The sequence below is a fragment of the Toxoplasma gondii genome, chromosome VIII (assembly GCF_000006565.2).
Source record: "Toxoplasma gondii ME49 chromosome VIII, whole genome shotgun sequence".
Lineage (NCBI taxonomy): Eukaryota > Apicomplexa > Conoidasida > Eucoccidiorida > Sarcocystidae > Toxoplasma > Toxoplasma gondii.
This window is the reverse complement of record NC_031476.1, coordinates 4,069,917-4,096,097: the sequence shown is the minus strand read 5'-3', so window position 1 is coordinate 4,096,097 and position 26,181 is coordinate 4,069,917. Positions and strand designations below refer to the sequence as shown.

The following is a 26,181-nucleotide window of genomic DNA, read 5'->3' as shown; positions in this document are numbered from 1 at the left end:
CTGATCTAGGAGTGCCGGCCTTTTCATTAAGTTTTATGTGACGTCTTTGTGTGTTGAATAGAATTCCGGCCCTTTACAAGATAATGCGCTTTGTGTGACGTTTTCCAGAATTCACTGTTGGTTCAACCTCGATGGCCCAGGAGTAAGGGACTCGCGGAATACTGCGTTCAGCTGCAGTCGGGCACTCGATGGCCGAGGATGCCACCAATGGTATAGTGGTGTCACCGCCCTGGTCAGAATAAACTCATAGAGCTCTTGCTGTATGCCACCTCTTCCCCCAGGAAGCTCGTGGGCTCACACGAATCTGAACATAAATGTCTTTCTCGAATTAATTCCACAGATCTTACCAGCGACTGTCCAACCACAGATCTACTGAGACGAACAGAAGCAAAACGCCAAAGGAAGAAGAGAGGAGACAAAGAGGCAACGTGAAACGGTGCGAAAACCAATCCGAAAGAAAAGCTAGACGAGCAATGTACCACATAATCGTATTCGCCTCGGCTGTCGCAGTACCGAAGGTACCCGAACGGGCCCCACACGGACAGCCGCAGCATGCGTCAGACCAAATGTGTACACTGGTACATGGCTTTCTAGTTCTCCTCTTCCTGGCGGCCTACGGAATCCCTCAGAGATCGACGAATATATTCCTTCCCCCTTTCTTAGAATCGGTAACGTCACTCAGAAGAAAGTCGACTTTCACAGAAGAGTCTTCATGTCTTGGCACTGATGCGGACTCAAAAGGTGATTAGGTGACGAAACGTACACATCAATTTTTCCCAGATACGAAAAGGCTTCTCTGGGCTTGGAATGAGCTAAACGGGGCGAAGATTTTGATTGTGGGCAAGTACAGGTGTAACTGGATGTGCATGGCGTCTCAGTAACCCTCGCAGGAGACGCTACACCCATCACACAAAGACGTTTGAGTCAGTCTTGTCTCTCGTCTACCGGAGAGCACACATCGCTCGAAATCGACGGCTGGTCTGAAAACATATATTTCCCATTAAAGAAGACAATGGAAACGGCTACTCCTACAGAACGCCTCTCGTCTACAGACATGCCGTTTTCGACTTGCACAAAAGCACATGCCGCCACCGGCAGAGATGCCGAAGAGGTGGAGAAGCTTCTGGAGATTTTACAGCGGTTCCAATCGAAAGTGGAGCCAGACTCTGACGCGTCCCCCTCGTTAGAAGAGAAGAGTGCTCTAGCGTTTTTGCACCGGCGCATCGCCAAGAAATACACTTCAGCGCGTCGCTTTGTAGAAGCGATTACACACCATGAAGCAGCTATTCAGATCCTACGGCACCACATCCTTCCAACATCCGCCTCCTACCATGGTTCGTCGGATGCTAGGAAAAAGGCAGATAAACGAAACACGAAAAGGAGAGGGTCTTCCCGGGACACCGACGCAGCCCTAGCCAGAACAGGTCACGGAGGCAATGCACCGAATGGTGACGAAGAATCGGGCTCCTCGACATCATCATCCTCTTCAAATTCGTCTTCTTCCCCTTCACCCCCATCTTCTCCTAGCAGCGCAGAGACTCCTTCCTCTCGTTCCCCGTCGCCCTCATTGGATCGAGCGAACAACCGAAAAAAAGAAGATTACCATCACCGGCATGTCATGCTGCTCGCAGCTGGTCTTCACGACCTCGCGCAGATTCATAGTTTCCTTGAAGATTTTCAGACGGCCGAACAACAGCTGAAAGAGGCGGTGCACATCGTAGAAGGGACTGAAAAGGCAGAAGAGCGGGTGAAGCAGTATTTTCAAGAGGTCTTTAGTCGATTAAAACAAAGACAGCAGAAGCACATGGCACGGCGTGCAACAACATCGCAGGCGGATCCGGGAGGCAGAAAAGAAGGGGAAGCGAACAGGGCGGCGAAAGACCCAGAAACGTCTCATCAAACAACGCGTACATGGCCGTTGCGTTTGACGCAAAATAGCCACGTAGTAAGCGACATCGAAGAAAAACAAACATACACGAAACCGAAGGCTCCTAGAAACAGCGGAGGGTCCCGGTGTTCTTTCGATGATCCACATCTAAACATCCTTGTCCTGCAAATGGTATTGTATTGAGAGACAAATGGGTAAGAGAATGTGCTGTCCCTGAAGCATATGTAGCATCTTCAGGGTCAAACACAGAACCGGCCAAGACTCGGACATGATCTTCGCCTCTTCGTTTACACACCGTGAAAGCCGACATGGCCCTTCCTTATCACATCGAGCAAGCTCCTCTTCGTTGTCATGTGTTTCGTCGCTTCGTTCGTTTGCTTCCGCTCTACAGAGGGGAGGAATAAAAGATGGGGTGGACCTGGATGAGCTCGATGAACGCGCCTCAACGTCGCTTGTATCGTGTCGAAACCAAAATCTGTCTGACCGATACCAGGAAAAATCAGAGAGCGAAAATGGGAACACAACAAGACGAGATGAGCCTGGTGAACAAGACACACATTCGTTTTCTGAGGCCCCTTATGCCCCTTCAGTTCTTCATGGTAATAAATCAATGCCTAAAAGCAACTCATGCTTTTGCGAAGAACGGGACGACGCACAGCCAGGTACAGATAAGCAGAATGGCCCTTCCACCGGGTCAACGACGCCATTCTTGTCTGGCAGTCCCATATCGTCCTCCGGTGATGACTGGTCCTCTACTGCCTTCCCCGTGATTTTGTCTACCTTCCACCAGACACCATCTGCGTCTCCGAATCCTTCCTGTCCTTCTTCATCCACATCTACTGCGTCCTCTTCTTCCATTCCTGACATTCATCGTGCAAACGCTGTCTATGCCAGCAGGTCTCCAGCGAGAAAGAAAGGGTCATTGTCACTTTCCTCTAGTTTCAAAAATAGTGATGCAACGGGAGAGGCTCTAGTGGACTCATTAAAGCGCCTAGCTTCGGCTGCAGGCAGGGCTGCTGGTAGGGGGCCGCCAGTTTCAGCGCGGTGCAGAATGAATCGGAAAAAAAAGCTGTCGTTCGGGGATGGGGTTAGCCGGGGAGAAGAAAGCAAATTCGCTGTCAATTTCTCGCAGGCTAATTCGTCAAAAGGGGATGTCGCACTCGAGGCGACCGCGGGGCATTGCAGTGCTGCTGCTGAAGATACGTCTGATAACTCGCTTGGCAATTGTGGTGGAAGTGTTAGTATTTGTCACAGAAGTACCGTAAATATGGGACAACACCAAGCTTCGAGTCTTAATCCTTCTAGCTGTTCTAGGAAGAGCACCAGCGTCGCTACCGCACGGGACGTCCCTTCAAGCAGTAGTGGTGGAACACTTAGTGGCACTACCGAAAACTCTACCATCGGTTGTCCTAGGAGAGCGCCCAACGATACTGCTTACTGTTATAGGAACAGTCCTAGCGGCGAAACCCGGAACGGTGCTCTCTGTTGTACGAAGAGTCATTCTGGCGTCACTCGTGGAAGCCTTAGCCGGACAAACGGACCGTGCCGCCCACCACGAAATGACTCTTGGATGACCCCTCGTACACGGGAGAGCTGTCAGACGCTCCTGGATGTCGCAGCTTTTCTGAATCGCACAGAGAGGACGACAGGGTTAGCTGGAGGACGGAAAGCCGCCGAGAAACGCGAACAGCCTCTGACGGTTCGAGGCGGCACCCGCACCGCCCGCATGTGGGCAAATCAGCAGCAGAACGACCATACCAGAGACAGCTCATGCGCGCTGGCGGAGAAACCGGAACACATGGAAATGCCCTCAACTTTGCTTGATGCATCAACCACACATTCCGAAGCGAAAGATTTGGCACAAAGTCGCGGAAAGGACAAACGGAAAGAGACGTGGCTGACGACACCCACGAGCCCGCCACTTTACGGCTCTGTGAGAGGCGCAGGGGCACAAGAGAAAGGGTGCCGAGAAACGAGCGACAACAGCTTGTATTCGATTTCTAGAGAGAGCACTGGCGCGACGGCTGAGGAGACAGACTGCATTGACCTTCTGTCTCAGCCTACGCCAAATGGGGTTAAGAGAAAGGGACACACAAGCACATCGGAGAGTAGCGAGGGCAGTCGAAGCCCACGTAAAAGCCGGATATCCATTTCTTCGGACTACTCTCTTCCTACATCACTGTCGTCCGACAGTGACGATGACGGGTACTTTATGCGCCAGCCGCAGATAGTTCGATCCTTAAGTCTCGAAGATTTCGTGTCGCCACCCTCCCGGATGTCGGCTTCTGCAGGAGGCACCACGGTCGAGGCTGGTTCATCTTCTACAAAATCCAGCCGGTCGTCTTCATCAGCAGCGGAACATCGGCCTGTGGTCTTTGAACGACGTCTTTGTTCTTCAGACAGGAAAGGCGTCTCAAACATGGAGGAAGACGCAAGCACACTCCGCTTGTCCTGCTGTGAAGCGGCGGCTGTCTGTCATTTCTACGGAGTTACCGATATCCTCCACTGGAGACGAGAACCACTTGATGCTACCATTGAAGAAACGAGAAAGAAAACAAAGGATCATGTCGGCGAGAAGCAGGGACTAAGTAGTCACATCACAGGGGGAACGGATACCGGCCTTCATGGAGCTGTACGTACAGTCGAACGGCGAAGGTGTGCGTGTCGGGTGACGTTTTTCCGCGACAGGACTTGGAGGGTCATCGTGACTCCTTTCGGTCTCCGCGGCAAAGCAGATGAAGGAAGAACACAAAGAGAGGAGGTAGACGAAGCCGACAGACGAGCAGACAGAGCACGAGCGCTTTTACCCCGAGAGGAAGCGGAGGACCTAGTTCTCCCGGCGCTAATGGAGCTGAGTGGCTGTATGTCGAGTTTCGATGGTGCAGGTGGAGGGGAGCATCCGGGCGTGTATCAGGATTTGAACCGAAATAGCGAAACCATGACGGGTAGGTGGTTCACTTGTCGGTTGCCGGATAAAGAAACAGGAGAAATACGAACTCGTGCTACGCCTACACATCTTGGAAGCGACACCGACAGTGGAACGTGTCAACCATGCAGTGCGGGGAGGTTGTGTTGCTTCTCATCCAAGACTAGACGATCAGATGCAAACGTAAGGCCCAAGAGTTCATGAAGTGTTCATGCCTTTCAATCATAGCGAGGAACACATCTACACGCCGAGAAAATCGATTTGCGTGGAAGATGCGCTCACTTGTTCCGTATCGCATGAAGAAGCCCTTCCTGCAAGAGGCGGTCCACTACAGGTATCCCGGCTGTCCTCGTGTTTGGAATCTACGTTCTCCGCGTTTCCGTTTCTCAGATGGAGGTATAGAGGGAGCCTCGGGGTGTGGCAATGGAAGCCAAATTCGAATCGGCCGGCTTCGAGAAGAGGCGAACTGTATTCTTCAACACATTATCATTGACCAGCAACCGCGTAGAAAATGTTCCGATGCTTCTAATGGAAACGCATTAGAACAAGGGGAACTACGACACAAAGCACCACAGGAGCATCCTGTTTCGTCAGATTCGCCCTCTGCTTCGCCTGTTTCAAACATCAACAAGAGGCAAGAGTTAAAAAGCACCACTGTGGGAAGCGACTGCACGAGCGCAAAGGGAATTCATGAGAATCATTGCCAGGTGGCAACAGCGACGCTTAGATTGCATGAGTTTCTCCTGCAAATTGACACTCGCCCTGTTCCACTGACTCTTGTGCTCGGGTCTTGCAGACTGTGATAGCTGCTCTTGCGTAAGGAACTTTGTGACTGTGGCTGTTGGTTTTTGTGATGGTTTTCTGTGTGCAAATCCATCGGCGTTTCGGCCTGGGTGTCTAGCGAACAGCATGAGGAGCGGCTCCGATGAAAAGGAACGCCGAGGAACTTCGAGCCTATCGCCTTCTGAGCGTGTCAACGGGACGGGAAGGAACAATACCCAGTAAAAACAGGCGTTATAGCGGGAAGGTGGCACAAAGACGACAACTGGGAGAAAGTGTGTAGAGAGACGCGAGTGGAAAAAGAAAGGAACACGCATGATGCATGTTGCGGTTAAGATGGCAATTCATTTGCTTGAGTGAAGCTCGAGATAGGATATGTCGAAGGAGACAAGGGAGAGAAGAAGCACTTCTCTCGCATTTTCTGCCCAACGGGTTGAAGAAAACGGGAAAGAGAGGAGAGAACACCTGAAAGACGGCGGAGAACAACGCTGTGCGGGAACTGGAGACAACCCTCAAGGCAGAGTCACGCCCCGTCGTACACACGCTGACACGGGAAGCAACACCATCGACAAAAACCATTTGTCGACACAAAATTCTCATCCGCAAACAGCTTCACACAGACCGTGTGACTGCATCGTCGCAATTTCATTTCATAGAAAAATTCGCAAACAGAACAACAAGCGGTCACGACAGAAAGAAAAACATATACGAGACAACAATCATGAGTGGACACGGTACATGCGCTTGCATATATATATATATATATATGGACACCTGAGTTGTGTCGTGGCAAGAACAAGGCATTCTGGACGAGCCAACGAACCTCTGGTGTCATCCAGTGAACGCTAATAGGAGCGAGAGAGTTTTTTAGGGCCGGAGGCGCGGTTTTGTGTGAAGCGCGGGAACACCTTTTTTGTCTCTTTTTTGTTAGTTTCACTTTACTGCCTTCCCCATTTGCCTTTGTCTCCCTCGGCATGGCCGCATCGCTGTGGAAATGCTCCACACACGAGCGCTTTTTCCAAACCGAGGCAGATACGTCACACAAACAACGGTGGTAGTACTTCCCACTCTGCGTGTTCACAAAGCAGTTTCGGATATCCCGAGGACGAGCCAACAGCAGCCGCCTCGCCACAAACGCTATCTACCCGCAGCATCGTGCGGCGCCAACTCGCGCTCTGTGGCCTCGTGCATATTCTCTCTTCCTTAACTTCAAACAGCGGGAACTTTTGTTTTCGATTCGAGGGTTACGCCTTTGTCGGTGTCGGCCCACGCTTGGACACGAGCCACAGCGCAGAGTTCACCACGTCTTGAGGTGTGACGATTGTCGCCTCCTCAAGCTTCGCGGCATAGGGCGTAGGGATGTCTTTGGTTGCCAGACGCACAGGAACCTCCAGAAGGTCATCGGCGCAATTCTCCATCACCTGCACACGCAAACGGCGACCCGGACAAGATAGGCGACTAACTGAATATTTGCATGCACGTGAGATCCGCTGAACTCAAGCAGTGGACACATATAGAAAAAGGGTGACCGTGTTTTTCTGGTAACATTTGGCTGCGCGGAAGGAGTCACGTTTCTCTCGAGTGCGTGCAAGACAGTCACTTGGTGAGAGGGAAGGCATACCTCCGGCCTTTGCCCCTCTTCACGCATCATATGCTACGCAGATTCCTAGGGAGCAAAGGACAACTACACAACAGAGAACCGTTTGCCCTCTTCACACGATTGCCACAGCATTTATCGAAACACTGAAACGAATATTTGTACAGGTGGCTCTAAACGTGCGTACACGCAAGCATATATTATATATATACAGACCTATATTCAAACCTACATGGGATAATAGCTGACATCGAAAGATACTTAAAACGCATTTCCAGACAATTGTATAAAAGCAAATATATATACAACCACATATATGTGTGCATGTGTGTATGGATTACCTGAGTGAAGATTTCACCACCGATGCCTCCGGTGCGGCTGCTTTCATCAAGAATGATGCATCGACCGGTTTTCTTGATGCTGGTCTGAATGCTTTCCATGTCTAGAGGCTTGAGCGAAATGAGGTCGACAACCTCCGCAGATAAGCCGAGTTGCTCGAGATGTTGCGCCGCGTCGAGAGCGACATGACGGAGCTTCCCGTACGCGAGCACCGTGATGTCCGTCCCCTGCCTAGCGACCTCTGCCTTGTCGAGAGGGAGGGTGTAGGGAAGCAAGGGAATTTCTTCTTTTATGTTGTACGTCAGGACGTGCTCAAAAAACACCACAGGGTTGTTTTCCCTGATCGCAGATTTCAACAGGCCGCGCGCGTTGTAGGGCGTCGAACACGCCACAATCTTCAGACCCGGAACGGCCTAACGAGCCAGCGAAAACGGAAGACAAGGACATCGAATTCTTAGTTTCTGATCATATCAACTCTACGGGAACAGGGCGGATAGCTAGCCAGAGCCGGTAAAAAGGAAAGCCAGAAACAGAATGGCAGGAAATGTAAAACGGAGACTCCGACAGGCTCAGAAGGGTAACAGTTGGTGGTGGAAGCCAAGGAGACAGTTGCGGAGTCGAAGAAAAAAGCTGACAAGACAGCGGAGATCTGAGAGTCTAGGCACACGGCAGGCAAAAGGCCACCGTATGCACGGGAGAAAGGGAGATGAACGTGAACGCCGGAAACACCATAGAGCAGTCTAGATAGTTGAAACCATTTGCACGATAACGTTCATTTCGCTGTTGATCCTTCGTAAAACCTCGCTGGACACTTTGTTTCTGTTACACTCTCAAATGTCCAGTATCGCCTCTCCTCTGTACGGTGTTGCCTCTACATTCTTCCGCCATCCTCGATACTTGATGCCCGTCTTTTGCTTTCTCTAAGGAGGGGTCGTGTGACGCATCCTCCTCTCCATTTTGTCTGTCGGTGAGAGGCACATGGTTATACCTCCTCGTGTCGATCTGCTTTCTTACTCGGGTGCTCCCTGTCCTCCTGCAGTCTTCTCTTTCTAGCTTGTTTTCCTTCGTCGTCGCCACCCGTCCTCCTTTCTACAGATCCCTCGGTCTCGTCTTCTTTCTCTGTTCGCGTTCATCAATTCCTTCCCCTCCTCCCCGTCCGTTCCTTCCCCATGATCGGATTTCTTGCTACGCCCTTCTCCCCCTCACACGCTTCTGTTTCCTTTCTTTCGTTCGTTCTTTCTTTCTTTCTTTCTTTTTCTCACCATGAGGTAGGCCTCGATTCTCTGCGAGTGCTCGGGACCGAGTTGCTTGCCCACCCCCCCAGGTCCGCGAATGACGACGGGAACGTCGAAGGCTCCTCCACTGGTGTAGCGGACCATGCCCGCGTTGTTGGCGATCTGGTTGAACGCGAGGAGGAGAAATCCCATGTTCATGCCTTCCACGACGGGCCGCAGTCCATTCATCGCCGCGCCTATCGCCATCCCAGTGAACGTGTTCTCGCAAATCGGAGTGTCCATACAGCGGTAGTTCCCGAATCGCGCGTGAAAGTCCTTCGTCACCTTATACGAACCACCGTAGTGGCCTACATCCTCGCCTGTCAAGGGGAAAAAGCAAACGCGAACACACACAAGCACACACCTGCACAGTTAGGCATGGAGACATACACTGTTGCATCGATACCTATCCATCTACCTCGATCTCTGTTGGTATTTCCGTATACATATATATATATATGTATATAGATATATATATGTATACATAAATCCACCGACACACGAGACGGACAGAGGCCTTTTCGAAAACGTTTGCTTCTTCGGTTCCCGGCTGCTTGCATACCCATGACGCAGACGTTCGGATCGCGAGCCAGTTCTTCGGCGAGGGCCATGTGCAGGGCCTGGTATAATGACCTTTCAACTTTCCACTCTTTGACACTTTTGCCGTTCACGAATTCTCCGTCCACCACTGCTTCTTGAATTTGCACTGCAGGCTGAGGGAGCGAACAAAGGAGACACGGCGAGGGGAGGCCGAAGTTGGAAGGGAGGAGATGATCGAGAAAACGAACGGTGTAGAGAGATCGAAGGCCGACAGCGGCAGGCGAGGGGTGGACGTACAAAGGATAGATAAAACTTATGCAGGAACGAAGTAGACTGAGGAAAACGACGTCGCGCTGGCAAAGACTGCTCGACGGAACGCGCGGGAGGTCGCACAACACGGCGGAGAAGTCCCAGGAAGCGCCGGGGAAAGAGCGAATTGATAGACAAGGAGAGAGGTCCGTTGGCGCGACAAACAACTGGGTGGAGGGTGGTGACGGCCCGACCCAAACATGCACGAGGGCGAAGTGAGGCGCATGTGCAGAAAGAAGACACACAAGAGCGAAGGACGAAGAGAGAAAACGAGACTCAGAGAACAAAAGAAGAGGAGAGACGACCGAAGGAAAAAGGATGACAGACATCGCGAGGGAGGAGAAAGGCAGGAGCATACGGACATGCGAACAGAAGAAAGGCAACAGAACGCCATTTGCAGGGGAAGGGAGGAGTGTGAGACTGCGAAACAAGAGACCGCTCGAACGCAGCTTGGAAACGAGAAGCAGGGAGGGGACCCTGAGTATATGAACGCCGGAAGACGAAGGACGAGAGAGACTTGCGAGCACAGGTCGCTCTGCACAGGAGCAAAGCACCGATCAAAGCCGCGAGAAGGGCACAAGACGAGAGCCAATGAGACGACGACGTAGTGTGAGGAAGCGCTCGACACTCTCACTGTCTGTGCCTGCTGGTTGCGGGAAGAACAGCCTCAGAGTCAATCAACAGTCCTCCTAGCGTCGCGTCAATGCCTCTTGTCTCCTGCAGAAGTCTCAGGTTAATCTGCGCCACTTACCCTATGCGACGCCGCGGCATCCAACGCGCTTCCGACCTGATACAGCGCTGCCTGTGGAACAGACGAAGAAGGAGAAGAAGGAGAAGTAGAAGAAGAAGAGGAGGGAGAAGAGAAAGACGAGGAGAGAGCTGACGCGTGGATCGAACTCGGCTTGACGAAGGCAGGAGCGCCCGCGCTGGCGGGAAGCGAGGCTACCCGCGAGGTAGGCAGCACTGTGGGGGGGAAGGAAGGAGACAGTTGACGAGCGGAGACGGTTGAGTTTGAGACAGAAAGATGCAGCACCCCAGAGAGGGCCAACGCGAAATGGAACGCGAAGAGAAGAGGGACATCGAGCACCGCCATTGTGGCACAAAAGGAGAATCGAACAAGCACAACACGGTGGGGAGAAACAAATATTGCCTGAGGCCCCTTCCGAGAAAACACACACGCTCCGCCTGGTCAAAACGTGACGATGCAAGCGGACATACAACAACATACACTTACAATGTTTTCGTCTCTATACTATAAAGATACATACATACACATAAATACACACACACATACATATATGTATATATATATATATATATTTATATATACAGATATACTCTTAAATAACAGAATTGCGGATGACGGTGTACGCGCGGAGATGGCAGTTGCGGAGACGTTCGCCAGACGAAAAAGGGGGATGACCGAGGAGAAAAACAGAGAAAAGGAGAGAAAGGGTCGGCTGGTTGGTCGAGACGCGCAGGCGATGCAGAGAGCGAGACCTTCGCGTCCGGCGCTCGTTGCTCAAGCAGAGACAGGGACTGCCCTCCACTTGTTTCACCAGCCGAGAGCGAAGCGGGGGAGCAGAAGGACACAGAGAGAGGAGCGAAAGGCAGAACGCGAGAGGTATGGAAGAAGAAAGAGAGTCAGAACACAAGAAAGAGAAAGGCGCGAAAAGAAGAGGAAAGACTGAAGAGAGAAGAAAAGAGGCGTCCGTCTCTGGAGGGGAAACAGAAGTGGACGAGAGTCCAAGACTCTGTAGAGGAGGAAGCAGAGGTACAGGAAGCTACATTCGGAGACGGGAGCGGCAGAGAGGAAGCCGCAAGCCTCGCGCGAGGAAAGCCGATGTGGAGGAAGTGAGAAGAAAACAGGACGCGGAGACGCAACACAGAGATCCAGCGAAATGCAGATCTGAATCTGTTTCTAGGCAGAATTGCTCCGCAGATGTCGGAGGTGCTCAGAGGGAGACATTTCACAGGACAGGGGAGCGACCGGAGACAGCTGTGAAACACAGAGAGGAGAACAAGCGAACAAGTGGAATTGGATGAGACTGCATGAGCAACTGAGTCTTTCTCTCAAACCATTGGATGATTTTTTATCGACAAAAGAAAAAAAACGCGTCCTGCGCATCGCACACACACTCCTGTCTGGCAGCAGGGGTCGCTTCACTGTCTGTCAGCGGAGACGGGAGGAACCACGGGAGACTGGACGAAGGAATGCCTCGAGGACTTTTTCTCACGCGCACATCGGCTCCATCTTTCGGTGTGTGACTCTGTCGAGAGAAGTTTGTCTTTCTTCAACTGCTCCTTCCAAGGGACGCTCGTCATTCCCCCCCCCCGACAAGGCGCTTCCCTCCACGGGTGTCTCAAGACGGGGCAAGCAAGGAGAGACAAAAGCCGAGACAGAGGCGCAGAGACGGTGCGAAAGGAAGGCAGAGAAGGCGTCAAAAGGGTGTGTTTTCCTCGAGAAGCAGTTTCACGCAAAATACGTCGGTAAATATGTGGAAAATAAAAACAGGAAATTCAAGACAGCTGGTGCAACCTGGCTGCACAGTTCTCGTCGGTTGTCTCCTGCGAGACGACTAGATAATCCGCCCCGAATATTAGCCGACCGGAACGAAATGAGCTCTGTGGAGACATCTGGCGAGTCATCGACGAAGAAGAGATGAGGAAGCACCGAAACAGCAGCGACGAGGCTGTGTTGGCCGGGTGTTAAAGGAGAGAGAGGCGAAGCTAGATCAAGGCATTTTGAGGTTGGAGTTTTTTGGTGGGCAGAAAGCGTCGAAGGAGGAAGCCACGCTGAAGCGAGACGCGGTCGACTGCAGTGGCAAGACCCGCGGAAAGAGTGACGCTTTCCGCACAAGAGAATTCAGTCAACCAGACAGAATGTGTGTTTAGTTTCAAGTACGCCCTGCGAAAAATCATTCCAACTCTTCTAGTGTCGACCGACAAACAAAAGATTCTTCTCCAGACGGGAGGCCATCGTCCTGTGCGCTGCGAGACAGTGCAACTCACCCTGTACTCGAGTTCCCCTTTTCTGAAAGAAGATTCCCTCCACCGCAGTGATGAAGAAACATGCGCATGTGCATGCCGAAGTAGAGTGGAAGGAAACGCTACCTTCCTTGGAGGTTTTCTCGGAGGAAACAACCTTGAAAGATCCTTTCCACTTCGACTGCCACGATCCGCAGTAGCGCTCCAGATTCCTCGTGGCGGCGCGCTCGATGGACGGCGAGTGCAGCGCCACAGACTCCCTCGACCCTGGCGCTTGTTGTGAAAAAATAAACAGTTCCTCCAAGTTCAAAACCATGTGAGTCGAAGGAGATACGTTCAAGAGACGAAAACGGTCGCCCGGAGTCGAATACACAAAGAAGACGAAACAGAGACAGGCGCTAGTCGGCTGCGTGGATTTCTCTGCACACACGCTCGAGCAAAAAGCTCTATACGCGGGGGGCATGCGTAGACGCAACATACAAACCTTCATTAATTACGCATCTATCTACGTTTATAAAAATACCTGTATATAGCTGTGCACTCATATACGTCATTGCTTATGTGTGGAGAGAGAGATCCACGCCGTATTCTTGATTTGGCGTCCTCTCTTCCTCTCGGTGTCGATGAGCGGAGAGACGGAAGTGGAAAAGGGAGTGTAGTGCAGAGAAAATGGGAGGAAAGAACTGCGTGAGCGCTAAAAATAGAGAGACTGCAGATTGCGAGATTCCACTGGCGTCGTTTTTCCTCGAGAGACTTGCGAAGAATTTCGACTCTTTTCAATGTTTTTGAGTTTCCTTTTCCCTTCAACTTGTCAAGTGGCGTCCGTCGGACGTTCCCTCGAATTTCTAAGCTTGCGTCGATTTCCTGGCTCGACGACCGTCGCGTTTTCACTCTTTCCGTACAAAGACAAGCGGCCTCCTGCTTTCCAGTGCAAGTGAAACTGTTTCCTTGCGCGTTTCTTCCTGGTTTCTTCCCCTACTTGCCTCGTTTCTCTTCTTCCTCCGTCTCTTTTCTCGCCTCTCCTCCGCCTCCTCCTCGTTTTGTTCCCCTTCCTCCTTCGTCCTCCACGTCTTAACATTCTCCGTCGCCTCCTTCTTCCTTCTTTGCTTTCCTCCCTTTCACCTCTTCCTCCTGCTCTCTTTGTCTTCGTCCTTCGCCTCTTCTTTCCTTTGTCCCCTGTCTACTATTCTCCCCTTTCCTTTTGCATCCTTCTCTACCTCATCCTCCGGTCCTCGTCTTCCTCCTTGCCGTGCTGTGCTCTTCTTTTCTCCATCTGTCTGCTCTGTGTCGTCCTTTTGCTCCGCGCTGCATTCGCCTCTTCTTCTTTGGAGGTCCCAGTCGACTGCGGATCTCCTCAAGCGTTGTAGCCGTCTGTTCTGCGCTCCGTCGGCGCCTCAGCTGTGCGGAGCGTCGCGACAGAAACGATGATTCCGAGACGCTGTTGGGCGGAGGCAGCTAAGAGGCAGGAGAGAAAAGGCCTCCTTTGTTGCGGTGGTCTCGGATCCCCATGAAAGAGAAAGCAATGTCTTTCACAGAAAAAACAATAGAAAAAGCGAAGGCCTGAACATGGGGAGTGAACATCAACCTCGTCCGTGTGGAGGAGGAGAACGAAGGGGAGGACGCACGCTGCTTACGGAAAATGAGGGCCAAGTCTGTGTTTCCACATTTTCTTCTCCTTCTGCTTTCTCCTCTTCGTCCTCGTCCGTTTCCTCTTCTGTACCGGCTTCTCTCTTCCCGTCAGACCCTATCCCTGTGTGTTGCACTGCTCCTCAGTCCGATTCAGAGTCACCTCCTCCTTCGCATAATCGATCTCCCCGTTCCTGTCCTTGTTCGTCTTCCTCTCCTGTTCCCTCGGCTTTTCCCTCTGCCTCTGCATGCTCTTCTTCTTCGTCTTCTTCTTCCTCTTGCTCCTCGACTTCGTCTCCGAATGTCGCGTCTGGGGACTGCTCTGGCGCCGCGACTTCTTCTCCAGGATCTGCTGGCGCGGTGCCGTCGCCAGACTTCGTTTCACATCTCTTCCTGCTTCTGCGCTGTAATAAAGGCAAGGCGGTGAAAGCCATTCTAAAGAGGATGGACGCTAAATTCTACACAAACGTCCGAGACGCCGGGGGACATACGCTGCTGCACTGGGCTGCGCTGTGTGGGGAGACTGCTGTCATGCGCCTGCTCCTCGCAAATGGTACGGATTTCCAGGCAAGACTTTCGTTGAGAAAGTGAATTTGTTTCAAGCAAGTGGAACACTCGACTCACATACAGACAACGAGCAAGAAGGCTAGTGATGACAAACAGCCGAGAAACGAAAGCGATGAACGCGAAGGGGAGAAGGAGGGAACGTACCAAGAGAGCTGGGGTGCATGCAGAAAGGAAGAGACTCTAGAGAGGAAACGAGGATACGAGCTGGGAAGGATAGAAGGTAGGCAGGACGCAAGATGGGGAAGAGGGAGGATTCAGGAGCTCGAGCGCAAGGAGGGAATGCAGGAAAAGGCGAGAGAAGAGCGAAAGGATGTGAAGCGATTGGTAGAGTATACAGAACGGGATGTATCTGTGGGGTAGCCGAGAAGGACGAAATGGAACCTGCGCTGGGAGGAAGATATTCCGTAGAAGCAGTGCGGTGAGCTGACGTGGACGAGTGTATTGCGTGAGTTGTATCTGTGAATGCTAAGAGAAAAACATCCTGTCTTGTGAGGGGAGCTCGTGAAGGACGCGAACGAAGAGGAGGAGATGTAGTGGATTCGTTGCCCTCTGTTGATTCTCTCTGCGTTTCATCTTTCTTGTGGCTTTACTTGGACGTCTGAAAGTCCTTTGTCGCGTTCCTCTCAGCGATGGGTTTACTGTTCTGGCGTCTTCTGTGTCTTGTACTATCTGTGCCCCTATTTGTGTTTGCACCCTCTTCCTTTCCGTGGATTCATTTGCGCATGCTCCTCTGTAAGTCTCCACCTTCTCCATCGAGTCCTCACTGCGTGCGTCCACGCGCTGAGTTTCTTTCTCCCAGGCTGTTGAGGCGATTGTCGTTCTTGAGCTCTCCCCTCCATCCCTTCTTGTTTCTGTGGATCGTTTGCGTCTACGTGCTCCTTCGTTCGTTTTTTTCTGCTTTTTCCACCCGATCTGTCATCTCTTCGCGACTTTGTTCTTTGCTTCGGATCGAACAGTCGTTGTTTCTGTCTGTTTCGATCCCCGGCGTTCTCCTGTTCCAGTTGCGTCTCTCTCTGTCTCTCGCCTCGTTTCGCGTTCGCTGTCAGGAGCAGACCCCGACGCCCGCTCGGTCTCTTCCTTCCAAAGTCCCCTGATGTGGAGTGTAATTCGCGATAACGTTGTCGCGATGCGCCTGCTTTTCGAAGCGCTTGAGTCTCCTCCTTGCCTGGCCTCTTCCTCTTCTTCCGCGTCTCGTTCTGCGTCTTCGTCTCCGTCTGGTTCGCTGTCCTCCTCATCAGTGTCATCCTCTTCGTCCTCCGCGGGGATGGCTCTGGGGGCGTCTGTGGGGAGAGCAGCGAACGCGAGGAAAGAGGAGGCGAACTGGGGGTGGAGAGGCAGAGACAGCAAAGGCGCAACTTGTGCCATTCTGGCGGCTCAGCACAACTCTTTGAAGGCGCTGCTTCTCCTTGTCAAAAAAGCCGGGAGAAGGTGTCTCGACGAAACGGACGAGAACGGCTGCAGTCCGGCCCACTGGGCTGCATTCAAGGTAAGCGAGAGCAGTGTGAAGAAAACGATAGGAGAGCGGAGAGAAGAACAGCGGATGCAGCGAGGCGGCGGAGAGACGGCGAGAAACAGATGACACAGAAAGGGAGGAAAAAAAGAAGCGTGGAACGACCGGAAGAGGACGAGCGAAGGACGAAGGAGGGAAACGGGAGAAGAGAAGGTATCCAAAGCAGAGGACGAAGAAGGGGAGAGTAGACGAAGAGAGGAAGAGGAGGAGAGGAGAGCGGACGAAGAGAAGAAAGAATGACGAAGCGGACACTGCAGGAGAGATGAGACAGTGGGGAGCAGAGGAGCCAAGAGTATGGTGGAAAAGTAGACTCGAAGAGAAAGGAGAAGAGGCGAAGATGAACGGAAGAAGACACGGAAAGAAGAGACATAGAGTATCGACGATGAGGAAGGAATGCGGCGAGGAGAAGACGAAGCGAGGAGAGGGGCGGAACCTGAGACAGGCAGCAGCTGAGAAGTCAAAGAAGAAAAGAAAGAGAAAGCGAAAGTCGGCCGACATGCGACGAAGGATATCTGGCCGACAGAGACACAGCCGTCAGGTTGACAGATCGTGGAGCTGGCAGCGTGTCTGAGCGGAGAGACGAATGCGTTGTCTCCATTCGTCGGTGTCTCCGCAGTACCGTGAGAAGATAGGACACCGACGGCGCTGGCGGGGGATTGGCTTCCAACTCTCTATCCTCACGCACACCCAGTGGCGTATTTGCTTCTCTATTTTCTCTGGTTCGTTTCGCTTCGTTTCTTCAGAACCGCGTAGACGTCCTACGGCTGCTCCACTACCTGGAGGCGGACTTCACTTCTGTAGATGTCTTCGGGTGCCTTGCCCTCCACCGGGCGGTCGAGGCAGGGCAGCTCGAGTCCTGTCGGTACGCGGCAAAAGGGAGAGAAGAAACGGATCGAAAGTCGAAAGACTGGCCCAGCAGAAGGAACTGTGAACAAGGGCATAGGAGGGGGTAGACCGTGATACATTCGTGGAGAGAAGAAAAGCGAGAAACACACGCGAGAGGCAGATTGTGACAGAGAGGTGAAAGGCGATGAGGCGCAGACTGTGGTGGCGACAGTCGGAGGAAACAGATGAGAAACAAGATGTGGACATGCGCGCCGATGATAGTTGAGAGGAGTCAAAGGAGAAGAAGGCGGCCTCGGTTAAGCGCCAGAAGGAAGTGCAGAGAAATGCGAAGACGAGAGACGCCAGAATGCGGTGGCGCGAGACGATCAGCGAAGGAGCATCTCTCGCGAGCGGAGGGCGATGTTTAGTGCCTTAGGAAGCCGGTTGTTTTTAAAAAGGAAGAAAAGAGCTCACTGGCGTTGCGAAGAGCATCTTCCGTTTCGCCGTCTCCTCCGCGGCGAAAAGAGTAATTACGCAAGAGGGGGGGACCTTACGAGCTCCTTTCTAGAGAGAGAAAATGGCACAAAAGAAGGTGAAATTCGAGCGCGCGTGACTACTCATCTCTGGATGCACTGAGTCCTGGACTCGACGGCGATGCGAGGAGGCCATCGCGCGGGCAGGTAGCGACTCTCCCAGGTCCTGCATCGAATCGCCTCTCCCCCAGGCCTCTGTGTGTGTGTATCTCAGAGTTCTTGTGGAGGAATGTCATGTCAGCAAGAACGAAAGAAACACAAAGTCGAATGTGGTAAGGCTCCGCGTGTCTGTCCCCTCTTCAAGCAGGCGTGGCAGTTGTTGCCTGTCCGCTGGTTTCGCTTCTATCTCGTCTCGTTTCTTTGTCTTTTTGCGGGATGCGTTTCGATCTCGCTTTCCACCCGCAAGAACCTCTTTTTGGTCTCCCTCTGCCCAGTGGGTTTTCACCTTCTGCCCTCTACGTTTTCGGACTCAGTCTTATCGGCATCAACCGTCTTGACTTCCCTCGTTGTCGGTCCCGCGATTTGTCCCAGTCGCGTCTGTCGCCTCGTCCACGAGATTCGCCAGGGCCTGCGCTCGACCGCTTCGCTTCTTCTACGCAGCCTGTCGCTTTGTCTCTCCTCTGCTTGTGTTTGTTTTCCGTCCATCGTCTTGTTCCACAAGCTTCTCGGTGGAGCGCTCCGCTTCCAGGATGATCCTGCTCTGGGGCTCCACCGTCCGGTTCCTGCGTCGTGGTTTTCTCTCACTATTCTTCTCTTTGTTTTCACTTCACTTGCCTCTTTCTCCGAGCTCTTCGTCTGTTCGTCGCCTCCGCGATCCTCCCTGTCTCGAGCTGTCTCTTCAAGAGACCTACCTCCACGCTCGTGTCTGCTCAGCGCGGCTTGTTCCGTCGCTCCTTCTCTGTCACACACTCACGTCGTCAGTTCGTGACTTGAAATGGAGTCAGTGGATGGGCAATTATTCGGGTGCATGCTGTTGGATCTTCGTCTGGATTGCTCTAGCACCCAGCGCGTTTCCACCCAAGTTGTAACGCGCATGGTATATATGGCAGATTAGCTACTGTCTTGTACTTTCTACTGCACGACTGGTTCTACGCGTATACTACTACTCCGCCACTATCAATGACTACAGCTTTTTCAGTCTTCCCCATCCTCGTTCCCTCGACTTTGTTGCGGCGTTTTTTTTCCTTGCCTCGTCTCCTTCCAGAGCGCCGTCGAGATTGCGGAATCTCTGGTGCCGCCTCGGCCTGACCTCGTGGCGTACCTGCGAGCGCCGAATCCTTCCCGGGCGTCTGCCGTGCTGCCTCTCCTCGACTCCGAAGAACGGGTGAGCGAGAAAGGATCCGAAACGGGGACAGACCTACACCGCTAACGGTGCCAACAATACAGAAGGCGTCGGTTGCCTCTTCGGCTGGCGACCGCGATTCTCTCGAGTCTTGGAAAGGCGGGTGAAGGACCTTGAGTTCAGGCGTCCACCACGAATCCAAGGGGGGTAATGACGTCGGTTGCCTCTTTGTGTAAAGCCAATGTGTGGACTGATCACAGGTCGAAAACTGGTTTTTCCATACGAAGATGTGATGCGTCTTGGCTCCTTCCTGAGCGCAGGGGTGTACCTGCACTCTGTGTTTTTGTAGACTGTCTGTTCAGGGAGGAGACTCACGCAAGTGGCATCGCCTCCGTCGCGTGACTAATCTCTGTTGGAACTGTAGCGAGCCTGTACAGTACAAATGGCCAGCCGCCGTCGCACTTGGCTCTCTGCTTCTCATGCTTTACACCGCAAAAGTCGTCTTCTCAGTAAGGATAAATCGTCTCATTCATACACATCTCACGCATGCGGCGCTCGACTGGACGCGTTTAAGACATTCGTCCTCAGGCGAGAAAAGCTTTTCGTCGATACGATTTGCATCCCGTCGTATTCGGTCGCAAGTGGCTGTCTCTGCCCGTTCGTATTGATGCGCGTGTGCTCGTACATAGTATAAATAGATATATACATATAAACAAATATCTGGATACGTTATATAAATATATTTATATAAAGACAGAGTAGCTGTATGGACAGTTACGCATGGGTTGACATATCGATAGACAAGTAGGTTATACTATTTGAAGCAAATACACGTGGATCGATTCGGAAAGACAGAGAGACAGGCAGCGACCTGCAGGCATAGATGCTGGTTGGTCACTGAATGCTCGGCAAGTCGCTGGACATATATATATATATATATGCATGTTTTTCTGTCTGGTGTTTCCTTTTGTGTGTGTGTGTGTGTATTTGCACGTCTTCCTTTTATTCGATCGTGGCTTGTTCCGGTGAGCTGCGCATCGTTTTCTCTGTTTTCGCGAGGCTTTTCCTCGTGTTTCAGAGGGCCCCCCCCCAGGGTCCTGGGGTCCTTTGTCACTTCCTGGTCTCCACCACAATCTCTCGGCGGTTTGTGTCTGTGGCGTTTCTGCGTCTCCCCCTTTGCGCAGGTACATCCCTCCATGCACTCGTCGCTTTTCCCCGTCTCTTCGCCCTGGGACTCGCACGCTGGTCCCCACAGTTCTCTCCCTTTCTCGGCTGCCTCGCCTGCACCTCGTGACGTTTACGAAGGCGACGGCGCGGCGGCGCAGTTAACCAGCAACTCCGGTTGGCCTTCGCTGACGGGGGGCGCCTCCGTCTGTGCTTTTCTGCGGCTGTTCCTCGCTCGCGGAGACCTCCTCTTCTGGGTGGTGTGTGTCGACCTGGCGCTCTATCTGCTGCTGCTTCTGTCGGATCCGGGCATTCACCCCAAGCGCAAACGGGGAAGCAGCGCAGTCGAGGAACTCATGGAGGTAGGGAGAGAAGCAGAGTGGCCAGTTTTCTTTACCTATGGTTTGTGCCGCGGACTACTCGCTTGCCGAGGCTCTAAATGGGCAGACATCGACATGCAACTCGAGCGTCAGTCACGGTCAGCCGCGGGGTCAGGGACAGCTTCCGCGTCGCGGAACGCATGCAGAATGAAGACTGGAGACGCTCGCGCCGCAGCAGGGTGCTAGCATAGGACCCCAGCCAGCACAGGCGAAAAACGGAATCGAAACCGCTCGAGAGGTTGCACAGGCACCTCGGAGTCTGCAGCAGAGAACCTGGAAGACAAGCGCTGTGTCTACGCCGAAGGCTGGACATTATAAGCAAGAGAAACGGTGGCTGTCGAGAGACGCGACAAGTCGCAGTTTGCGGAACAGACAAAGGGAATGAAGGAACAGAGATGCGCAACATGGACATGGCTATTTTCCATGCTGTGAATGCTTGCGTCGGAGAGTTAGAACTCCAGATCTGTTTCGCGGACGGACAGAAGAGTCTTCTCCACAAGAACGACAGGCGCATGCCAAGGGCGCGTGCCTCACGTTCGCGTGTATGCTTTTTTGGCTCTGACATCCGGAAGTCCAGCCACAGGGAAAGAGAGAGGGTCTTGGAAGCATAAACGGAAATGCACGCTTTGCCGACACGGAAGGTCGAAAGCGATTCCCTCACTCCATGCTTTGTCTCTGAATCTTCGAGCGTTGTCTTTTTCAGATTCTGTCAAGTCCCGAAACGCATGCAGACACGCTCGCAGCACTTGATCTCAGTCGTCTGTGTCGAACCTGCTGGATCTACCGTCCTCTGAGGACGAAGCACTGTTCGTAAGTTTTTCATTGTTCTCGCGTGATTTGGTTTTTGTTTTGTCTTCGGTGATCTCTTTCCGGGTGGACTCCGCGCACAGTCGCGTTTGCCTTTTGTTCCGAGTCGTTGGTTGAGACTCTCCTCCCTTTGTCTCCACCTGACTGTTGTTTCCCTGCTCCCTGCCCCTGTTCGTCCAGCAGCAGTCCGTTCTATTTAGAGATATAGACAACAGTTTTTCCTCCACGTTTTTTTCGTGTACGCCCCTCTAACAGAGTCTGCTTCCATCTCTCCTTCAATGTCTCTCTCACCGCCTCCCCGGTCTGTGTCTTTGCCTGCGGTTCGTCTGCTGTCGACCAAGTTCGAGCGTCGTCTCCCGCCAGCAAGCACTGGTGCCTTGTGCAGCTCTCCCGCAGTTGTCCTTGCCTTTTCCGCAGCATCTGCGACCGATGCGTGGACGGCTTTGATCATCACTGCGTCTGGCTCTACAACTGTGTAGGGTCGCTCAACGCTCGTCTGTTCACCGCTTGGCTGTTGCTTCACTCTCTCACACAGGTAGGAACAAAGGTCTGTTCCGCTGCATGCAGCTGCGCTGAAGCCTCCGAGCTGTGGCAGTCTCTCTGCCACCCTTCTTCCTGCAAGTGCGACGCGCTCTGCGTTTTTGCTATTCACCTCTTCGCGGTTTTCTTCTGTTCTCCCGCATGCGGTCCACGTTGACGTTTGCGCCTGGAATGCGTCCTGGCCTTTCTGGGGTGGGGCGACGACTGTGATGTTCTTCATTTTCCGGCGCGCGTTTTGTGAACAGTGTCTGTTCCTTTCTATCGTCTCCGGCCCGATGTCTTTCTCCGCCTCCTCCCTCTGCTCTTCGTTTCGTTCTGCTGCCTGTCGGCATGCTTCATTGTCACCTGTTTTTTGTGTTGCCCCGGTCTCGTTTCTCTCTCGTCTGGTCTGTCTTGCCCTCGCCCTCGGCTCCGATTCCTCCCCCCCTCCCCCCTCTGTTGCTTTCTCGTCTTCGCCTTCTTCTATCTTTTTTCCTCCCTCGCACCTTCCAGTTTTCCCTCGGACAAAGTCCCCAGTCTAATCTGCTGTTGCTGCCTCCGCAGTTTCTCCATTTGTTGGGCTGCCTCGCCTTCCTCCTCCTCGGCCCAGATGCGGGAGGAAGCTTACCGGACGACCTTCTCCATCAGCGCCACCCTCGTCGCCTTCTTATCCTTCTTGTGAGGTCATCGCATTTCCTACTCTCAACCAAGAACCGTACTTATATATGTATATATATATATATATATATATATATATATATATATATATGCTAGGGGCAGACCGACGTACCTGTGAATATATTTGAATAGGAGCCAGGCGCTGCGGCAGCGAAAGACTTACTCAGACACATCAGTGATGTAGTTTAGTGAAAGACCGCATCTCTCCAAAATGTAAGCTGAACGTTCAGGCCCTCAAAGACGCGTGGACTCTACCTTAAGTTATGTGCAAGTTGACAGTAAAAAGAGGCGCATACGCATCTCTCTCCCAATATATATATATATATATATATATATATATATGTATACATATATTTGTAAGAATGTGTATGCATCTGTATATCGCACATTGACGGATGAGGGTATAGCCGAATGAACAGCAGTATATTGGCTCTTGTCCAGATGCGTTCTGATGCTTTCTGTTTACAGGTTGCGGTCCTTCACCTTTTCTCTCTGTGTCGCCTGAGTGTTCTGGTGTCTGGACACTTGCGCAACATCGCCCAAAATATCACGGCGAACGAAGTCCTTAATCGAGGAAGGTGAGCTTTCCTTTGTGGTTCCTCGCAGGAATTCTCCGTACGCTGTTTCCACAGCCTTCGCCTGTGACTCACCCCGTCGTTCCGCCTTCCAACTCTCCTCTCGCTTCACGGTGTCCTCGCCGAGTGCGTCACATGCATTTCCTGCAAGGCTCTCAGCCTTCCTTGGCTTCTGCTGTCACTCCGGTTCGCCTCTCTTCTTTTAGCAGCGCAGTCTCGCCTCTGTCAATCCTACACTCCCCTTCGTCTCCTCGTCTGCGGTGCCCTGCTCTCGCTGTGTCTCCGTCGCTCATCGCTGCGTTATCCTGATGGCGTTCAAAGACCAACGTCTCTGACGACGCCTTTTCTGGCTGTCGTCCTTCGGCGTTTCACTTGTGTAGCTTCAGGAAACGTATCGTTCAGATCCTCTCCCATTTTTCCTCTCGCGTCAAAGCAGTGATGCCGGCGCTTCGCTCGCCGGTCTCCATGTTTCATTTGGTGGACAAGAGCGTGTCATTCGCCATCCTGGTCCTTTCAGACTGCGTGTATGGCGCGATGTACTAGTTTTGTCAGTCCTTTGTTGGATGGATAGATGCGCATCTGTCTGTGGGTATTCCGTTTTATTGTCTCCACATTCTTCTTGATCCTCTGCATTCGTTTTTTTCGCTTCGCTTCGTCGGCCGTTCCGCAGATACGCATATCTTTGGGAGCCCGTTCGTGGGCGCGGGGACCGCCTCCAAGGTGTAGCTTCCACTCGAAAGAGTTTCAGTCCTTTCTCTGGCGGGGTAAGGCACACAACCGAGAAACAAGCAGTCTCGAAAGTGTCGTGCGTCTGTCACGATTCGTCCATTCCTCATTACCTTATTTGGCGAGAACGTATTTATTCCTTCTCGTGCATACTTTTTGATTTTTTATGCATCTGGATCTTCCTACGTGTCTTCATCGTCTCAGCGCCCCTCACACTCTCCTTGTTACCTTTCTCTCCACGACGTTCTCACGACCGTCATTTTCTTTGTCCCCAGGGCCGTCGAGTCTCTCGCTTCTCTCCGCGTTTGCCCATCTCTCAGGCTGGTCTTGTTCTCTTTCTTGCCGTGGCTTCCACACTGTTCGTCTTGGTGTCCGCTCGCGATGCATCTTGCAGTATCCGTGTACCGTCTCTCTCCTCTTTCCTCTCCAGTCGGTGGTGCGTCCGTCTTCTCCCCCGTTGATCGTCTCTCTGCGGGGGCGCGCTTGGCTTTGTTCCCCCTTCCGGCCTCGTCTTGTGGTCCACACTCCCCGTCGCTTCGTTTTCTCTCCATTGCGTCGTTCCTCCAGATCTGGAAAAATTGTCTGACTTTCTGGCTCGGGCAGCGCACCCTTTACAGCGCCTCTGCCTCAAACGCCCTACAACATATCTCCCAGCTGTTTCCTCCCGCCTCTCCGTCCTCCCGCGCTCGTCCTCCCCGACCGACGTCGGCTCGCTCGTCTCGGTTGTTTTCTCTCTTCTCCCGCGTTCCTCCCCTGCGAACACTGTGGACGCGAGGCGGCAAGGAGACACCCTCGGAAGACGCAGACACGCAGCTGAGACATACGGAGACACTTGAGTGCTGCGGCGACGCGGGGCGCAAGGCGGATGGCGTCGAATTGAGATTTCTTCCCCAAGAAGAAAGGCGAGAATCTTCTGCTGGCGATGAAGCGCCGAGTCGCGCTTGGAGTCGCAGCGAAAGCAGATGCCCGCCCCGGGATGGGCGTAACTCCAGTCGCGTCAAAGGGAAGGTGGTGTGACAGAGAGAGTCAGTGAAGGCCGAGAATCCAGAAGGACTCCGGGAGCGCTCCCAGGATGGAGACAGTGTAAGGCCAGGAAGAGAAGTTGATTTTCTTACGCGAGAACACAAACACACCATGAAGGAGGACCTCAGCTGCACGTGACAATTAATGCCAAAAAGAAAGTGTGTACACCCGCCGCTTTACTCTCTATGAGCCGTCTCAGGATTTGCGGGCTCTTCGTTTTGCTGTCCGTGGCGAGTCTTTCACTGAACTGAGAACTGACCGAGAACCACGACGGCGACAACAGATCCGATGTCGACAACAGATGCATTCTCAGTACAACACCAAAGGGAATCCGAGTCATCCGCGACCGTCCTTCAGGTGCGTTGATTCGATTTCACAACTGCTACCTTCGTACTGTATCAAACCTGTCGCCTGCGGGATCGGAAGTCCTTTCTGAATTCCTGATCCTTTCTCGCAAGACGTCCTTCGGAATAAATCAACGACACTCTGGCGAAGCTGGGGTCCTCATTGATCGGATGTTTCCATGTGTCCACGCTCACGCGTCATCACCTTGAGAATGCAAAGAAAATCAGAACAATGCCGGAGACTTCCTTTCGCTCTTCGCGTCCTTCGCTTCAACAAAGGCTACCTGAAGGTGGAACAACCGCAGAGTCGTGTCGACTCTCGTCCTCAGTTCTAACTGCTTGATGCCGGCTATCTCTCTCCTCCAACATCACACATGTCGACCGGTTCGTGAGATTCCCTGGCGGTGCATGGGGTCGCATCTTTTTCACTCGCAGAAACACACTTGGCCCTGTCGAAACATGCCAATCAATTCATTTATGAAGCGATATCTCTACCAATTTATATATCTATATACATATCAACCTATGGATAGCCAGGGACTTTCATCGTTACATACATATGTAGCCATATACAAACTTGGACATGTAAAGAGGATATGACTATATATATATATATAAATATATATATATATATATAATATATATATATAATATATATATATATATATATATATATATATGGCAGGAGGTGGCGATTCACGTGAACGAGTTGAAAACTGGAAGAATGGTTGAGAGGAAACTCTTTTCAATCTCTTTCTTCATGACTCAACCCCATCTGTTAACATCCGCGCCTGTGACGAAGCCAGCCAGCATGGCTCTTTGCTGTCGCGCGCAAACGATACTTCAAGAAGTCTTAAGCAGAGCCTCGGCTCGGCTTATAAACGGCGACATCGCTTCCCCGCAGGGTGGTCGGCCGCTGCGTCAGGAGGCCAAGAGAAGCTGTAGCAATTCATCTCGAAATGAAAGCCACCAAGAAGAACA

General features: G+C 52.4%; 4 protein-coding genes across 4 annotated transcripts; 2 read left to right on the top strand and 2 right to left on the bottom strand.

The window, feature by feature from the left end:
* Nucleotides 1-1,012: 1,012 nt before the first annotated feature.
* Nucleotides 1,013-2,071, top strand: TGME49_272285 (tetratricopeptide repeat-containing protein; the record flags this gene model as incomplete). Its single annotated transcript, XM_018781654.1, has 1 exon — nucleotides 1,013-2,071. The coding sequence occupies one exon, from the start codon at nucleotides 1,013-1,015 to the stop codon at nucleotides 2,069-2,071; it is 1,059 nt and encodes a 352-aa protein (XP_018636690.1).
* A 4,417-nt stretch (nucleotides 2,072-6,488) lies between these two features.
* PDHE1B (pyruvate dehydrogenase complex subunit PD-HE1Beta) lies at nucleotides 6,489-10,746 on the bottom strand (the record flags this gene model as incomplete). Its single annotated transcript, XM_002365821.1, has 5 exons — nucleotides 6,489-7,015; nucleotides 7,533-7,943; nucleotides 8,793-9,124; nucleotides 9,367-9,517; nucleotides 10,405-10,746. The coding sequence occupies 5 exons, from the start codon at nucleotides 10,744-10,746 to the stop codon at nucleotides 6,839-6,841; spliced, it is 1,413 nt and encodes a 470-aa protein (XP_002365862.1). The 3' UTR covers nucleotides 6,489-6,838.
* Nucleotides 10,747-12,277: 1,531 nt separating this feature from the next.
* On the bottom strand, nucleotides 12,278-13,131 carry TGME49_272300 (hypothetical protein; the record flags this gene model as incomplete). The annotated part of the gene is made up of 1 exon (XM_002365822.2): nucleotides 12,278-13,131. One exon carries the CDS (start codon nucleotides 13,129-13,131, stop codon nucleotides 12,586-12,588), a length of 546 nt encoding a protein of 181 aa, XP_002365863.2. The 3' UTR covers nucleotides 12,278-12,585.
* Nucleotides 13,132-14,207: 1,076 nt separating this feature from the next.
* TGME49_272320 (DHHC zinc finger domain-containing protein) lies at nucleotides 14,208-24,850 on the top strand (the record flags this gene model as incomplete). Its single annotated transcript, XM_018781655.1, has 13 exons — nucleotides 14,208-14,820; nucleotides 15,881-16,320; nucleotides 17,088-17,206; nucleotides 17,917-17,974; nucleotides 18,907-19,026; nucleotides 19,347-19,493; nucleotides 20,169-20,510; nucleotides 21,232-21,338; nucleotides 21,753-21,870; nucleotides 22,419-22,532; nucleotides 23,001-23,110; nucleotides 23,778-23,871; nucleotides 24,401-24,850. The coding sequence occupies 13 exons, from the start codon at nucleotides 14,208-14,210 to the stop codon at nucleotides 24,848-24,850; spliced, it is 2,832 nt and encodes a 943-aa protein (XP_018636691.1).
* Nucleotides 24,851-26,181: the final 1,331 nt, after the last annotated feature.